The 18,306-nt window shown below is 46.9% G+C and overlaps 1 protein-coding gene across 1 annotated transcript in view; it reads left to right on the forward strand.

Annotated features, from left to right (window-relative positions):
• Positions 1 to 18,306, forward strand: part of ADAMTS7 (ADAM metallopeptidase with thrombospondin type 1 motif 7) — a 68,351-nt gene that overhangs the window by 16,885 nt on the left and 33,160 nt on the right. Inside the window, exons 8-13 of the mRNA XM_007951856.1 lie at positions 5,476 to 5,641; positions 6,196 to 6,392; positions 14,534 to 14,617; positions 15,226 to 15,350; positions 16,031 to 16,180; positions 17,523 to 17,666. Of these exons, the coding sequence (XP_007950047.1) occupies positions 5,476 to 5,641; positions 6,196 to 6,392; positions 14,534 to 14,617; positions 15,226 to 15,350; positions 16,031 to 16,180; positions 17,523 to 17,666 (866 nt within the window). The remainder of the gene's footprint in view (positions 1 to 5,475; positions 5,642 to 6,195; positions 6,393 to 14,533; positions 14,618 to 15,225; positions 15,351 to 16,030; positions 16,181 to 17,522; positions 17,667 to 18,306) is intronic.

The following is an 18,306-nucleotide window of genomic DNA, read 5'->3' on the forward strand; positions in this document are numbered from 1 at the left end:
CTGCAGGGGAGTTTGGGGGATACTGACACAGTGGGTGGATGGGTGGGCTGGTGTGTAAAGTCTGACCAGCCTGTAGAGGTGGCAGCCACTTGAGGTGGCTTTCAGGAGGGAGTCAAGGCAGTCCAGGACCCCCAGGCTTGTGTCTTGGGCAAGTTTGCAGAGGTTGCCCCATTTCCGCAGCAAATCTCACTCCCACCTCCTTTGGCTCACCTTTGGATCATATATTGAGCAAAGGCCTGCTAAGCACCTCATGGGAAAATGTCCCACCACTTGATGTCTGTAGTTAGGGTCTGCCAAGCACCTGTGAACCTGTCATCTCCTTGAAAGGGAGTGGGTATTCCCTGACTAAGGATGAGGGTGTAAAGACCCCAGAGACTGGACACTGGGTGGATCTGAGGATGGATGCTCACCTTAGTAAGGGGCTTACCGTCCTCCAGCCAAGGGAGACTCAGCCTCACCCTGTTACTCACCACCATCCTTCTCTCTCCCTTTGCTGTAGCCACATGGACTTACTTTCTAGCTATGTGACCTTGAGCAAGTTACTCCTCTCAGTTCCTCAGTTTCCTCATCTGTAAAATGAGACTAATCATACCTACTGCATAGGGGAGTTATGAGTAGTAAGTGCTGATTAGAAAGTGCTTGGCACGTAGACGTGGTGGTGTTAGGTGCCCTCGAGTTGGCTCTGACTCGTAGCAACCCTATGTACAACAGAATGAAACACTGCTCAGTCCTGTGCCAACCTCACAGTCCTTGCTATACCTGAGCCTATCATTGCAGCCACTGTGTCAATCCATCTTGCTGAGAGCCTTCCCCTTTTTTGTCAACCCTCCACTTTACCCAGCATGATATTCTTCTCCAGGGAATGGTCCCTTCTGACAACATGACCAAAGTAGGTCAGACAAAGTCTGGCCATCCTCGCTTCCAGGGAGCATTCTGGCTGCACTTCTTCTGGAACAGATTTGTTACTTCTTCTAGCAGTCCATGGTGCTTTTCAGCATTCTTTGCCAACACCACAACTCAAAAGCATCACCTCTTCTTTGGTCTTTCTTACTCATTGTCCAGCTCTCACATGCATATGAGGCAATTGAAAATACCATGACTTGGGTGAGGCGCTCCTTAGTCTTCAAGGAGACATCTTTGCTCTTCAGCACCTGAAGAGGTCTTTTGCAGCATATTTGCCCAATGCAATACGTTGTCTAATGTCTTGACTGCTGCTTCCATTGGTGTTGCTTGTGGAACCAAGTAATATGAAATCTCTGACAACTTTAATCTTTTCTCCATTTATCATGATGCTGCTTATTGATCCAATTGTGAAGATTTTTGTTTTCTTTAGGTTGAGATGCAATCCATACTGCAGACTGTAGTCTTTAATCTTCATCAGTGAGTGGTTCAGGTCATTCTCTTTCAGCAAGCAAGGTTGTGTCATCTGCCTATCACAGGTTGTTAATGAGTCTTCCTCCAATCCTGATGCCATGTTCTTCTTCATATAGTCCAGCATCTCGGATTATTTGCTTAGATAGAATAAGTGTGGTGAAAGGTGAAAGGATACAATCCTGACGCACACCCTTCCTGATTTTAAACCATGCAGCATCCACTTGTTCTTTTCAAATGACAGGCTCTTAGTCTATGTACAGGTTCCTCATGAGCACAATTAAGTGTTCTGGAATTCCCATTCTTCACAATGTTATCCATAATTTGTTAGGATCCACACAATCGAATGCCTTTGCAAAGTCAATAAAACACAAGTAAGCATCTTTGTGGTATTCTTTGCTTTCAGCCAAGATCCATCTGACATCAGCAATGATATCCCTTGCTCTATGTTCTCTTCTGAATCCAGCTTGCACTTCTGGAAGTTCTCTGTCAATATATTGCTGCAATAATTTTTGAATTATCTTCAGTAAGATTTTACTTGCATGTGATACTAATGATATTGTTTGATAATTTCCACATTCTGTGGAATCACCTTTCTTTAGAGTGGGCACAAATATGGATCTCTTCCAGTCAGTTGGCCAGGTAGCTATCTTCCAAATTTCTTGGCATACATGAGTGAGTGCCTCCAGCATAGCATCCATTTATTGAAACATCTCACTCAGTATTCTGTCAATTCCTAGAGCTTTGTTTTTCACCAATTCCTTCAATGCAGCTTTGACTTCTTCCTTCAATACCATTAGTTCTTGATGATATGCCACCTCCTGAAATGGGTGAACATCGACCAGTTCTTTTTGGTACAGTGACTCTCTGTATTCCTTCCATCTTCTTTTGATGTTTCCTGCATCATTCAATATTTAGCCCATTGAATCTTTTAAGGTTGCAACTCGAGGCTTGTTTTTTTTCTTCAGTTCTTTCAGCTTGAGAAATGTTGAGCATGTTCTTCCCTTTTGGTTTTCTAACTCTGGGTCTTTGCACATTTCATTATAATTGACTTTGTCTTCTCAGGCTGCTCTTTGAATTCTTCTGTTCAGCTCTTATCTCTTTTTCCATTTGCTTTAGCTACTCTCCGTTCAAAGACAAGTTTCAGAGTCTCTTCTGACATCCATTTTGGTCTTTTCTTTCTTTCCTGTCTTTTTACTGACCTTTTGCTTTCTTTATGGATGATGTTCTTGATGTCATCCCACAATTCTTCTGGTTTTCAATCATTGGTGTTCAGTGTATCAAATCTATTCTTTAGATGGTCTCTAAATCCAGGTGAGATATAATCAAGGTCATATTTTGGCTCTTGTGCACTTCTTTTAATTGTCTTTAGCTTCATCTTGAACTTGCATATGATCAATTGATGGTCTGTTCCACAGTCAGCTTCTGGCCTCATTTCAGCTGAATATATTGAGCTTCTCCATTGCCTCTTTCCACAGATGTAGTTGATCTGATTCCTGTGTACTCCATCTGGTGAAATCCATGTGTACAGCCACCATTTATGTTATTGAAAAAAGATATTTGCAATGAATAAGTCTTTGGTCTTGGCAAAATTCTATCATGTGATCTCCAGCGTTATTTCTGTCACCAAGGCCATATTTTCCAACTACCAGTGATTCTTCTTTGTGTCCAACTTTTGCATTCCAATCACCAGTGATAATCAACACATCTTGATTGCATATTTGGTCAATTTCAGACTGCAAAAGTTGGTAAAAATCTTCAATTTCTTCATCTTTGGCTTTGGAGGTTGGTGTGTAAATTTGAATAATGGTAGTATTAATTGGTCTTCCTTGTAGGCATATGGATATTATCCTACCACTGACAGCATTGTTCTTCAGGATAGATCTCAAAACATTCTTTGTGACAGTGAATGCCTTGCCATTCCTCTTCAACTTATCATTCTCGGCATAGTAGATCATAGGATTATCTGATTCACAATGGCCAAAACCAGTCCAGTTTTGCTCACTAATGCCTAGTATATCAATCTTTATGCTTCCATTTCATTTTTGACAACTTCCAATTTTCCTATATTCATGCTTCATGCATTCCATGTTCCTATTATTAATGGATGTTTGCAGCTGTTTCTTCTCATATTGAATTGTGCCACATCAGCCAATGGAGGTCCCGAAAGCTTTACTTGATCCATGTCATTAAGGTCAGCTTTACTCTGAGGGGGCAGCTCTTCCCTAGTCATATTTTGAGTACCTTCCGACCTGAGGGGCTCATCTTCCGGCACTGTATGAGACAGTGTTTCAGGGCTATTCATAAAGTTTTTCAGTAATATCTCATGCAGTGTTGCACTGCCATTCATAAACTGACCAGTTCTTTGAGAAGTGGATGGCCCCTTCCTTCTTCCAAGTCTGTCTTAGTCTAGAAGCTCTGCTGAAACCTGTCCACCATGGGTAACCCTGCTGGTATTTGAAATACTGGTGGCATAGCCTCCAGTCTCACAGCAACACACAAGCCACCACAGGACAACAAACTGACAGATAAGTGGTGGTGGCACATAGTAGGTGCTTAGTATGTGTTAGCTTTTCCATACCTCACACATGCCAAGCTCAGAACCTTAGGGCCTTTGCCCAAGCTATTCCCTCTGCCTGGAAGGCTCTTTTCCCCAGTCTTCACCTGGCATCTGTACAGTCAGATGCCAGCTTAAATGTCACCTCCTCAGAAAATGTCCCCTGACTCCCAGTCAAAAGTAGCTGTCTACTCATTGTCACATTCCCTTGTTTAATTTTTCTTACCACATGTACTCCACTATCTCTGGGTTTTGTTTTTGCATGTGTTTTTGTTTTATCATCTGTCCCATGCAGACACATTGGGAAGGGGTGATCTGGCTTCAGAGCCTATGCTCTTTCCCCACCCCCCTGGGGTTACCCCTTCCCTGTTTCCTTTTTAACCTATGCATTCCTGTCTGTCTAGCTTAAGCCCTATGCAAGTGCTGTCCTTCCTTCATGGGTGACTGTTTTAAGGGGTGCATCTCCCTAGGGTAGGCGTTTAGCTCATAGACCTTCCTGTTGTTTGGCTGAGAGCTAACCCATGCGAGTAAGTCCAGTTCCAGGCTGGAAGGGTAACCTGGGGCCATAGTCTTGGAGGGTTTACTGGTCAAAGCCTGTGCTGCCACAGTAATACCACAAAGTATTCTAATTATGCAGCCTATGCCCATCTCTTTATGTACAGTGAATCTTGCTGAGCCCTTGCAGCAGCCACTCAGAGGAGATATGCCCATTTTATAAATGAGGAAACAAACTCAGAGAGGAACTTGGTGGAGTCTGCATTGAAACCCAAGTCTCCAGGCCCTAAAACTGAGGACTTTCCAGCTCTCCAGGCCCACTTGGTCAGCATGACCCAAAGAAGGGGCAGAGTTAATGCCAAAGAAGGGAAGCCTGAAGGAGCTAAATCCTTTCCTGTTGGAGTCATCCACTAGTGGTCCGAGCTTCCTCAGGAGGTGGTGAGCTGTCCAGAAATCATTCCCAAGGTTCTTCCCTTCCCTGGACTCTGGATACTGGGCAGGCATACCTGAGACACCCCCCCCCCCCCATCAGCTTCCTTTCTCTGGCATGCCCTACGTCCAAGGAACAGTATGTCCCAGTGGCTGTGAGCATCTCTGTGGCTCAGGTGTGGGTGGAACAGCTTCTGGAGTGATTCATCATCTCAGGGAAACCAAGGGCATGTCAGAAGCTCAAGGTAGTTGGAAGGGGGTCCAGTGACTGGAGTTGTCTGGCATTCAAAGGAGATACAAAATGGCCTGGAGGCCTAGGATGCCTGCTTGGGAGAGAAGGCTGTCTGGGACCATGTGGAAGAAGCCATCTTGTTAGATTTTGAAGCAGACCCACTTCTCACTTCCTAACCTGAGCTTTGAAACCTCTGGCTGTGTAAAGATGGCAGGGAAGGGTGTTCCAGAAAGAGTGTACAGAGTGAGCAAGGTCCAGAGGAAGGAAAACATGGTGTGTCAGGGATCAGTCAGGAGTGGTGGGAGCAGTATGAGTGCAGCTGGGCAGGAGGGGCTTCTAGGGGTGGGCAGGAGCACCCTGAATGCTATCTTCCCTGATATTTCTTCTTCAGAAAGGTGTGTTCCAGCTCTCTAATGAGGACTACTTCATTGAGCCTCTGGACAGTGCTCCAGCCCGGCCTGGCCAGGCCCAGCCCCATGTGGTATACAAGCGCCAAGCACCTGAGAGGCGAGCAGAGCAGGGTGTTTCCAGGGCTCCGGGCACCTGTGGAGTGCAAGGTACTCCCCTCTGCTGCCATCTCCTAGGTAGGGGATGGGCTTGGGAGGATGGTGGGCCCCTTCTAGAAGCTTCTGTCAACATCTCCAAGTGCTGCTCCCCTTGGACCAGAGGTTCAGACAGGTTGACACTTCGCCATATCATGTGCCTTCTAGCTGTGCCACAGCCCTGCAGCCTCTGCCCGTCAGGCCTGCTTCACGCTCACTCCCACCTCCTCTCCTCTGGGTTCGATCTTCCTCTGCTTCCTTCCTGCTGTGGCACTCCCTGCCCTGCCAATCATTCTCTCTCAAGTGTCCAGGCAAGGCAAGGCCATACCCAGCCTCAGTAGAGCAACTAGCTAGGAACCTCCTTCCCCTCCTCACCCTGCTCCCACCCTACAATAACTGACCTCTATGAGCTTGGCTGGGAGCCTCCTCAGCAGAGTGGCCATAGTGGCAGCCAGTCTGATCCCAGTGCTGTTCCTTCTGTCCCAGAGAGAGCTTGCTGAGGAAGGCCTTTGAGATGTATCCTGGGTCAGTCCTGCTGGCAACTAACCCCTTCCCCATCTGGCCCACAGCATCCCTGGAGCTGGAGTCTCGGCGGGAGCGCTGGGAGCAGCGGCAGCAGTGGCGGAGGCAGCGGCCAAAGCGTCTTCACCAGCGTTCGGTCAGCAAGGAGAAGTGGGTGGAGACCCTGGTGGTAGCTGACCCCAAAATGGTGGAATACCATGGGCAGCCACATGTTGAGAACTATGTGCTGACCATCATGAACATGGTGAGACAGCTGTAGGCAGCAGGCAAGGGGTGCGTGGTAAGGGCCAGAAGAAGGTGGGGGAAGGGGTGCAAAGGGTAAATTTAGGGCAGGAAGGCTCACAGGCTGACAGACCCCAAGCAGGAGGAAGGGTCTAGGAATATGTGGGGGCCTGGCAGGAAGCCATTAGGAGTGGGCTCTCCAGGGCTACTATAGAGACACCATTGGGTTTCACACCACCTCATTGGCTAAGCTGGCATCTACCCACTACCAAGACCAGAGCTGGGTGAGGGGGAGCTCGTGGCAGCCACAATTCTGTGACTACCTGGGAGAGCTCACAGACTGCTTGGTTCATTCACAATGCCCTGAACAAACTCGTTTTTCCTCTGTACCAGGCCTTCCACTGGGCATGGCTCCTGCCTGGGACACCAGCATACATTTGAATTACTAGCTTGTGATTATGGGCAAGTTACTTTACCTCTCTGAGCCTCAGCTTACCCGTCTGTGCATTGAGAATGACCCCATGTGGCAATTGAGATAATTGAAGCCCAGAAGGAATGAGTGCCTTGCTCAGGTCACACTTGCTGTGATGTCCCAAATTCCACTCAGGGTACTTAGTTGATTGGAGCTGATGAGTCCCATGGTGACTGCCATGCCAGCCTTTCTTTCCCTGCTACTTATCCCGAGTTTGCCAAACAGGCCTTAGACGCCAAGCTGCTTCCTGCAGCCTTATGGGAGAAAAGGTCTCTGCCGTGGCATTGTTAGCAGGGGGGAGGCCACCACACAAGACTGGTTCTACCCTGGGCTAGGTGGTTGGGGACACGGGTGAGGGGTGTGTGCTCTGAAGCTGGGTGATGTCTAAGGAAGCCCTGAGGCCTGTGTCATGTACTCTGCTCCCCCATGCCAGTCCCTCACCTCCTACAATCCTAAAGGAAATGCCCTCTGACATCATCAGTCTCCAGCCACCCATTTTATAGCTGAGAAGCCTGAGGGTCAGAGACAAGAAGGAACTCTGTTCATGGTTGTTCTCCCTACTGGCTGGCCATCACATCCCCACTGCTCAGGTCCTCATCTGCAAGCTCAGCTTTGAATCAATCCTTCCCTGACTCAGCCGCCATCACTGACTCTCTGTTCCTTATGAAATACAAGCCATAGCCCTGAACCTGGCATTCAAGGATTCAGAGACCCAACTCAAGCCTCTCTGTTCAGTCTTGTCTGTCTAGGAAGGTGAACCATTAACAGCCATGGTTCTGGGTGGACTGTTGCTGCACAGCAGGGCTGGGCCCCTAAGCTGAGGGCAAGGGGAGAGGCCAGGTTTTTAGGCCCTAAGGTCTTGTCCTTCCTATTCTCACTTCTCAGAGGGCTCAGCCTGACAGAAACCTAGTAGTCTGGAGCCACCGATGGTTTACTGGGTTCATTTCACCTCCTTTTTCTCAGTGTTTCCCTGTGGGCCAGGAACTGGGCACAAGACCCACCTAGCTCTGTGGGCTCCCTCATGAATTTCCTGGGTGCTTGTGATCACCTATGACCCCTAGATCTTACTTTTTACTCACGCTGGCTTGCTTTCTATGCCTGAACAGAACTCTAATTTCTTGCAGGCCATTAACAAACACTTGTTGGTTAAGTTGATCAACCAAACATGACTCCCCCTCTCTCCATGGTCTCCCAGCACCTGTTTTGCCTTCATACTTCCAGGGAGACAGTGAGAAGTATTACATGTGCTGAGAGAGGGGCGCTAAGCTGCTCCTAGCCCTCACTCAGGATATGATGTTGTTGTTGTTAGGAGCTGTCAAATTGGCTTCTGACTCATAGCAACCCTATGAACAACAGAACAAAACACTGCTCAGCCCTGTGCCATCCTGATAATCCTTGTTATCCTTGAGCATATTGTTGCAGCCACTGTGTCTATCCATCTCGTTGAGGGTCTTCCTCTTTTTGCTGACCCTCTATTTCACCAAGCATGATATCCTTCTCCAGGGACTGGTCCATTCTGACAACATTAACAAAGTACATGAAACAAAGTCTGGCCATTCTTGCTTCTATGGAGCATTCTGGTTGCACTTCTTCCAGGACAAATTCTTTGTTCTTCTGGCAGTAGGTCATGGTATTTTCAGTATTCTTTGCCAACATCACAATTCAAATGCATGAGCTCTTCTTTGGTCTTCCTTATTTGTTGTCCAGCTTTCACATGCATATGCATAGCATAGCAACATGCCATTGAGTTGTATCCAACTCATAGTGACCCTGTTGGGTTTCCGGGGCGGTATCACAACGGATGTAGATTGCCCAATCTTCCTTCCAAGTCGCGCGGCATGTGAGGTGATTGAGAATAACATGGCAGGGGTTAGGGGCGCCTTAGTCTTCAAAGTGACATCCTTGCTCTTCAACACTTTAAAGAGGTCTTTTGGAGCAGATCTGCCCAGTGCAATATGTCTGATTTCTTGACTGCTGCTTCCGTGAATGTTGACTGTGGATCCAAGTAAAAAGAAATCTCTGACAATTTCAGACTTTTCTCCATTTATGATAATGTTGCTTATTGGTCCAGTTGTGAGGATTTCTATTTTCTTTATGTTGAGGTATAATACTGAAAACTATAGTCTTTAATCTTTGTCAGTAAGTGCTTCAAGTCATCTTTACTTTCAGCGAGCAATGTTGTGTCATCTGCATATTACAGGTTGTTAATGAGTCTTCTTCCAGTCCTGAAGCCATGTACTTCTTCATATAGTCCACCTTCCTGGATTATTTGCTCAGTGTACAGATTGAATAAGTATGGTTAAGGTATACAACCCTGACATACACCCTTCCTGATTTTAAACTATGTAGTAGTATCCTCTTGTTCTATTCAAATGACAGCCTTCTGGTGTACGTACAAGTTCTTCATGAGCACAATTAAGTGTTCTGGAATTCCCATTCTTCGCAATGTTATCCATAATTTGCTAGGATCCATACAGTCTAATGCTTTTGCATAGTCAATGAAACACAGGTAAACATCTTTCTGATATTCTTTTGCTTTCAGCTAAGATCTATCTGACATCAGCAGTGATATTCCTTGTTCCACGTCCTCTTCTGAATCCAACTTGAATTTCTGGACCTGTCAATATATCGCTACAACATTTTTGAATTATCCTCAGCAAAATTTTAATTGTATGTGCTATTAATGACATTGTTCGATAATTTCCACATTTTGTCGGATCACCTTTCCTTGGAGTGAGCACATATATGGATCTCTTCCAGTCAGTTGGTCAGGTAACTGTCTTCTAAATTTTTTTGGCAGAAACCAGTAAGTGCCTGCAGCACAGCATCCATTTGTTGAAACATCTTAATGGGTATTCCTTCAATTCCTGGAGCCTTGTTTTTTGCCAATTCCCTCAGGGCAGCTTGGACTTCTTCCTTCAACACATTAGTTCTTGATCATATGCCACCTCCTGAAACAGTTGATTGTTCACTAATTCTTTATTGATACGGTGACTGTGTATTCCTTCCATCTTCTTTCAGTGTTTCCCGCTTTGCTCAATGTTTTGCCCACAGAGCAAAACATATTCATTATTGCAACTCAAGGCTTGAATTTTTTCTTCAGTTCTTTCAGCTTGAGAAATGTCAAATGTCTTCTTCCCTTTTGGTTTTCTAGTTCCATTATAATTCTTTCATTGAATTACTTTATTCTTTTCTTGAGCCACCCTTTGGAATCTTCTGTTCAGCTCTTTTATTTCATATATTTTTTTCCATTCATTTTAGCTACTCTCCATTCAAGAGCAAGTTTCAGAGTTTCTTTCTTTCTTTTTTTTTTTTTGCCTTTAAAGAACAGAAATTTATTTTTTCACAATTTAAGAGGCTAGAAGTCCAGATTCAGGGCACTGGCTCTAGGGGCAGGCTCTCTCTGCCACTCTTTTTTTTTTTGATTTGGGTGAAGATTTACAGAGTAAATTCACTTTTCATACAGCAGTTCACATAATATACTTTGTCTCATGTCATTGACCAAAATTTACAATGCAACAGTTCCCCTCCCACTTCCTCCCCATAGTTACCTCTTCCCAGTGTCCATCCCTCCATACTCTTCTGCGCCCTGAGCTGTCTCCCTGTGCATAAGCAGTCCTTCCTTCTCCCATGATTGTTCTCTCCAGGGCGTGTGTCTACTTGAGGTAAATGTTTAATTCACATGCCTGTACTTTGTTTGGCTGGAAACCACAGGTGTGGCTTCAATTCCAGACCTGCAGGGCAGCTAGGGGCCATAGTCTCAGTGGTTCCACCAGGCTCTATTGGACCAGCAAACCTGGTCCCCACCTTCTTTTTTTTTTTTTGCCTCCAAATGATTTTGAGTTTTGTTCCACATTGTTCTCTCTCTCTATACAGGATCTCGTACATCCCTTCCAAGTGGATGACAGTGGTAGCCGGGCACCATCTAGTTCTTCTGGTCTCATAGTTGTATAGGTTGCAGATCGGATGGTGTACCAGTTACTAGGACTGATTGTTTCCATTAATTTTGATCTTCTTCTTCTTGACGAGGAGAGACCCGTTGTTGCATCTAGATGGCAGCTTGCTAGCTTTTAAGATCCCAGTCGCTACTCGCCAAAGTAGGAAGTGGAACAATGTTTTGTATAGTATGTTATGCCAATTGAGCTTGATGTCCCCTGCGACTATGGTCCCAAGCCCGCAGGATCAACTACTCGGTTGCTCTGGGTAGCTGGCTATGACCAAGCAATGACCATAACCTTGCTCCTTGTCAGCTCTACTGTACACCTGGGAATTCTGATCATTCACATAAACTTATAGGACCATTGTCTGCCAACCCTATATATGATCTTGGATACACTCCCCATTTCATAGACATACCTAATTGTTTAGCCTGTCCTCCTATCTATCTGTCCATATACCCTCAGAGTTTCTTTTGACATCCATTTTGGTCTTTTCTTCCTTTCCTTTTTTTAAAAATGACCTTTTGCTTTTTTCATGTATGATGTTCTTGATGTCACCCAACTTACCTGGTCTTCAGTCATTGGTGTTCAGTGCATCAAATCTATTCTTTAGATGGTCTCTAAATTCAGGTGGGATATAATCAAGGTCATATTTTGGCTCTTGTGGTCTTGTTTTTATTTTCTTAAGCTTCAACTTGAACTTGCATATGAGAGATTGATGGTCTGTTCCACAGTCAGCTCCTGTGATATTGAGCTTCTCTATCACCTCTGTCCACAGATGTAGACATTTTGATTCCTATGTATTCTACCTGGCAAGGTCCATGTGTATAGTTGTCATTTGTGGTTGAAAAGAGGTATTTGCAATGAGTAAATATTGGTCTTGCAAAATTCTATAATATGATCTCTGTTGTCATTTCTGTCACCAAGATCGTATTTTCCAACTACTGATGAATTCTTCTTTGTTTCCAGTTTTCTCATTCCAATCACCAGTAATCATCAATGCATCTTGATTACATATTTGGTTAATTTCAGCCTGCAGGAGTGGTAAAAATCTTCAGTTTCTTCATCTTTGGCTTTAGTGCTTGGTATATAAATTTAAGTAATAGTAGTATTAACTGGTCTCCCTTGTAGGTGTATCCTATTACTGGACAGCATTGTACTTCAGGATAGATCTTGAAATATTCTTTTTTGATGATGAATGCAATGCCATTCCTCTTCAGTTTGTCATTTCTGGAGTAGTAGATCATATGATTGTCTCATTCATAATGGCCTGTGACAGTCCATTTCAGCTCCATTTCATTTTTCACAACTTCCAATTTTCTTAGAATCATACTTTGTACATTCCATGTTCCGATTATTAATAGATGTTTGCAGCTGTTTCTTCCTGTTTTGAGTCATGCCCCATTAGCCAGTGAAGGTCCCGAAAGCTTTACTCCATCCATGTCACTGAAGTTGACTCTACTTTGAGAAAGCAGCACTTACCTCAGTCATATTTTGAATGCCTTCCAACCTGAGGGGCTTTTCTTCCAGCACTGTATCAGACAGTATTTCATTGCTGTTCATAGGGTTTTCAGTAGTCATTTTTTTCAGAAGTGAATGGCCCTGTCTTTCTTCTGAGTCTGTCTTAGTCTGGAAGCTCTACTGAAACCTGTCCACCATGAGTGACCCTGCTGGTATTTTAAAACCAGTGTCATAGCCTCCAGAATCACAGCAACATGCAAGCCGCCACAGTATGACAAACTGACAGACAAGTGGTAGTACTCAGGATATAGGGTGGATCAGTTGCTGGGACAAGTCTCAGTGGACCTTTAGGGGTTTCTTATTCTCTGCAGCCACTTCACTGGGGGCTGATGCCAAGTTCATCTATCTGTAGTCTAGGAAAGACTTGTTCTTTGAACCTGATTTTTTGCAGGGTCTTTTCTCATTTTCCACTGTTTGTTTTAAATGAGATAATGCATTGGAAATACCTAGCACAGACCCCAAGATGCATTTATTTGTTCAACAAATATTTCTTGAATGTCCTACATGGGTTGGACGCTCGGCTGAGCACTGGGGCTATAAGAGGGTGTGCAAACAGACATGGCTGCAGCCCTCAGGGAACTCACGGTTGGGCAGGGAGACAGATATTAATCAAAACATCACTTCAATGAATGTTAAGGTGCTATCATCATGGGTTCTGGGAAGAAGAGGTCCATGGAGCTTTTGGAGTGTTGGGTGGAATGAAGGCTTCCAGAATACATGACAGAGGGCTGAGAGCTGGAGAGAGAACAGAAGATAACTTAGAAGTGAGGGGAGAAAAGATTTTCCAGGCTGAAGGAATTGAATCTGAAAGGCCATATGGTAGGAAGACTTGGGATTCTGAGAGAAAGCCAGAGTGGCTGAAGTGAGGGCATGAGATAAGGCCAGAGAGGTAGGCCTCAGGCAGACCAGGCAAGCCTGTTGTCCAGGCCAGGAACATTTGTCTTTACCCTGTAGACAGTGAAGAGCCATTCAGTTGCTTTAAGCAAAGGCATGGTGAGATTGAGTTTGTATTTCAAAGACATAACTGAAGGTGCTAGGCTGCAGGTAGCCTGGAGGGGCCTCAGATTATATGGGGAGACCCATTAAACTTTGACAGCTGGCCAGACAAGAGATGATGGCATCTTGGACTGGGCAGTGATGGTGAAGATGGAGAGAAGAGACAGATTCAAGCAAAATTTAGGAGGCAGAAGTGATTGAATGTCAGGGGAAAGCAGGCAGAGGGGCTCCTGGGGTGGCAGTCAGTGCATGAAGACAGGTGGTGGCACACTGCATCACTGCTGATGGGCACCATTTCTGACCCTGGATTCTGGAAGAGCGTTCACCCCCATTATCAGGGCCTGTGGTGTGCTCTTAGCACTGTTTGTTTTGTCTATTCCTATTTGAATGTTATTTTTCTTGATGGACTTGCTGGAAGCCTATCCTACTATTTCTGCCTTCTGGAACTTGACACCAGGTCCCCATCATGGGCTGATCTCTTCTTTGCTCTGACCCAATAGCTTTGAAAGAACTGATAGCTTCCCAATTTTCAAGGCCCATTTCCCTGCACCTGGCCCATCTTATATCTTTGGGAGTGGCCTGGGCATCAGTAGAGAGCTCCCCATGTAGCCATGGGGGTCTCTGATACCTGTCTCTTTGGCCCCATGGCTTTGTGCCCAGGTGCCAATGCTCCCAGAAGATGGAGTAGCAGAGCAGTGGAGGAAACTCCTTGAGTCTGGGTCTATCCACACCCCTCACCCACAGACTCTACTCAGGTTTCATGCCTCATCAGAAGACTCAGTCCTGGGATGCTGGCTCTAGCATCCCCAGGGCAGGAATGGGCTTCAGGGCAGACAAGGACAGAGTAAGCAGAAGTAGGATCCTGAGATGGGCTAAAGAGCCAATGTTGGGACATCTGAGCTGCCATTGGCTGGGCTTGGTGGGGTGGGGGTTGGTACTTGGAAGCAGGTCCAAACTCATGCTCAGGACAGGCTACAGTCCTAGGAGGGGCCTGGGAGGCCTTCTTGTCTCCCAGGTTCTGCAGGTGGGTTGGGAAAGTGTATTCACAGAGGTGGATACACATTCATATGTAGATACATGTGAATGAATGGTCCTATGTGTACAGTCTTGTGTGCACGTAAGTGAGCATTCCTGCAGGTGCATGTGGGTGTACATCCATCCAGGGGGTTGGGGGTGGGCACTGGGTGCTCATATGCCTTATCCTGAGTAACAGCCTGACCCCTGTCCTTTGGGCAGGTGACTGGCCTGTTTCATGACCCCAGCATTGGGAACCCCATCCATATCACCATCGTGCGCCTGATCCTGCTGGAAGAGGAGGAGGTAAGAGGTCTTGTGGCCTCCACTGGCCCCTGAGGATGAACAACAGCTGCTAGAGCCCTCCTGCCCCACTGCTAAGCTGCCCCATGTGGAAGGGCAGACACAGCAAGGACCTCCTTGGCCTGAGCAGTGCCATTCATCACCCTCCAGTCTCTGGCTCAGGTCACCTCCAGGAATGTGTGTGTGGAGTGGTGTTCAGGCTGTTTGTCTTCCCATTGCCCCCTCTGGGCCTCTGTCTACCTCCCTTGGACTGAAGAAAATTGGAGCTCAGAGAGAGAAATGAGATAACAGATGGCCAGGCCTTTCTTCTGAAGCACCTCTGGGTAGACTTGAACCTCTAATCTTTTGATTAGCAGCTGAGCATATTAACTATTTACACCACCTAAGGACTCTCTCTGTGTCCTTCAAACAAAAAAAACCAAACTCACTGCCATTGAGTTGGATCCGACTCATAGCGGCCCTTCTTTGGGTTTCCAAGGCAGTATCACTACAAAAGTAGATTGCCCAATCTTCCTTCCAAGCAGTGGCTGGTGGGTTTGAACCGCCGGCCTTCTGGTTAGCAATCAGATGCCTTAGACACTACACCACCAGAGCTCCCTCTGTGTCCTTAGGAGGACCTAAAGATTACACACCATGCAGACAACACCCTGAGGAGCTTCTGCAAGTGGCAGAAGAGCATCAACATGAAGGGAGACACCCATCCTCTGCACCACGACACCGCCATCCTGCTCACCAGGTACTGTCGGCTGCCAGAGGGAGTGGGGGTTGTAGGAGAGCCATCATCTGAAGGAGGTTATGTCTTACCTTCAAGAAGTCCTGATTTTGGGAAAAATGCAGTGCTGCTCTCAGGGAGCCCCATTCTGAGGAGAGTTTGGGTATCTTTGGCCCAAGGTTAGATTTACTTTGGCCTTTAAGAATTGTTGTTATTGTTAGGTGTGGAGTCCAGTTCAACTCATAGTGACCCCGTGTGACAGAGTAGAACTGCCCCATAGGGTTTTCTAGGCTGAAATCTTTATAATGGCAGATCACCAGGTCTTTCTCCCATAGAGTACCTGGGGGCTTCAAGCTGCTGACTTCCTAGTTAGCCGTTGAATGCTTGACCATTGCACCATCAGGGCTCCTTCTTACAGAATTGGTATTTTTAAACTCCAGGTGGAGTTAATGTCCCTCTGCTGGGTGGGCTCTGGCAGCTTCTATCAGCACCCTCACTGGAAGAGTGATCAAAATTGTCTGTGCACAGTTCTGCTTCCCAGGCCCAAGTATATGTCCGGGGATCATGTGTGAGTGAGGGTACGTGCTCCTAGATGGCTGCTGTATTGTGGCGTGAGATCATGGAGCAAGCAGTGGGAGGGAGCATCTTTCCCTCTCCCTCGGGGTCAGTTCAGCCTGAGGGCCTGCTTCTCTCTGTATGTGCAGGAAGGACCTGTGTGCAGCCATGAACCGGCCCTGCGAGACCCTGGGCCTGTCCCATGTGGCAGGCATGTGCCAGCCACACCGCAGCTGCAACATCAATGAGGACACGGGCCTGCCCTTGGCCTTCACCGTGGCCCATGAGCTCGGGCACAGGTACCTTGCCCACTCCTATTACCACTCCAAGAACCTAGATTCACCTTCCCAACCTGGGGGCACAAGGCAGCCAGGCCTATGAATTATAAGATTCCAGGGGGAAAAGAAATGGCCTGGGAAAGGGAGCCCTGACTTGGCCTGGCTGTGTACTGTCTCCATATATCCCTACCCTTGCGACCAGGGCTGCTTCCCTGTAAACATGAGACAGAGGTACTGCCTGGGCACCTCTGGTGCTGGCCTGGCATAAGTCTTATTTAAAGAGGGGCTAGGATGGGCCATAAAGTCACCAGAGGTCTTTGACAGACCCTTCCCCTTTGTCCTCTGTGCTTGCATTTTTAACTCTTGGTCCTGGCTACCTACTCCCACTTGCCCTGTGACCTTGGGCAAGTGTCTTCTCCTCTCTGGGCCTCTGTGTGCTCCCTATTGGTTGAAGGAGTTGGATTCACTGATGTCCAAGGCTCCCTCCCTCTGACACTCTGAGGCTTCCATGTCTAAGCATGGCCCATGCCCTTATCCTCTGTGCCTGGGAAGGTGGCAGGTTCTTGTTTAGCTAGTGAATATGGTAGCATCTGAAACTGACTGGTGAGCCGATGAGGGTCAGAGGTGTTGGGATCATCCACCCAGACACTGGGTTCCCTGGGTTATGGCCATGCACATAGGGCCTTGAGGCCACCCACGAGGTGGAAAGAGCCCTTTGCCCTAATCCTAATCATTTCCTAGCTGTTAGCCTGGCTAGTTTCTTAGCCTCTCTGAGCATGTCTGGGGATAGTAATGCCTCACTGGGAAGTCTTAGTACTGAGCAAGGTAGTGTTTGTGAAAGTGCTTAGCTTGGTCCCTGGCTCAGAGCAGAGGCTCCAGAGATGTGAGTTTCTCATGCTTCTCCTAAGGATGGTCTCCCAAGAGCTTTATGTGATGCAGTAAGCCTCCTTAGCTTAACTCAAGTACACAGTCTGAGGACAATGACCTGGGCACAGGGGGACCTCTATTAGCCTGTTCCTGGTGCCAGTGAGGTTGCCAGGCTATGATGGGCCTCCACCCTTGGCTTGCCATTGCTGGCTGGCTGGCTCTGCAGCAGGAGCAGGTCAGCCCTGGGTCAGTCAGACTTGGGCTGGTGTACCTGAAGCAGGACCCTGTAGGATTCCAGCTCTCACAACCATATTTGAGATTGAGGAACCTGATCTCAGAGAGGGGATGTGACTTTTTTCAAGGCTGCAAAGTCATTTCAGTTTCCCAAGGTGGCAGGGCTAGCCTTGGGAGTCAGGACCTTGCGGACTTCTGCGGTGGGGGCAGGCTGGCGGCCTCCCACTGCCTCACTTGCCCCTGGGGCCTGTGTCTCATGCAGTTTTGGCATTCAGCATGACGGAAGCGGCAATGACTGTGAGCCCGTTGGGAAACGGCCTTTCATCATGTCTCCACAGCTCCTGTACGACGCCGCCCCCCTCACCTGGTCCCGCTGTAGCCGCGAGTACATCACCAGGTTCCTTGAGTAAGTCCCTCCCCAGCCCTGATGTCCTTGTCTATGACATTAAGGTCTAGTGAAGGAGATGCAGACAGTGATATACAGCACCAAGGTAGAGGGGCACCTGAGAAAGATGGTGGGTTGGGGTTCCCCATGTCCCAGGAGGGACATCTGAGCTAAATCTTGGAATGTCAGCAAAGGTTCCTGAATACACAGAACAGAGAGGAATGGGGTTCCTGGTAGAGGAAACATGAATGAAGGCCTGGAGACATGAAAGAGAAATAATGTTCAGTGAGGTTATGCCAACCAAGACTGGATAGGAAATGAAGCTGGAGGAGGTGAAGGGCTAGGTACATATCTTGTGGAGTCCAGTGAAAAGCAAAGGAGCCCTGTGGCACAATGGTTAAGTGTTTGGCTGCTAACCTAAAGGCTGGCAGTTCTAACCACTCCCCAGCTCTATGGGGAAAAGATCTGGCAATCTGTTCCTGTAAAGATTAAAGCCTAGAAAACCCTATGGGGCAATTCTACTCTGTCATATGAGTTGAAATCGACTCAGTGGCACCTAACAACAACAGTGAAAAGCAGGGAAACAAGTGTCATTAACGGTACTAAAATATAAAGCTTTTTTTTTTTTTTTTTCCTCTGCATTCTCTCTCAATTTGTCATG

Source organism: Orycteropus afer, unplaced genomic scaffold (assembly GCF_000298275.1).
Source record: "Orycteropus afer afer isolate SDZICR_OR568_19922 unplaced genomic scaffold, OryAfe1.0 scaffold00313, whole genome shotgun sequence".
NCBI classification, from domain to species: Eukaryota; Metazoa; Chordata; class Mammalia; order Tubulidentata; family Orycteropodidae; genus Orycteropus; species Orycteropus afer.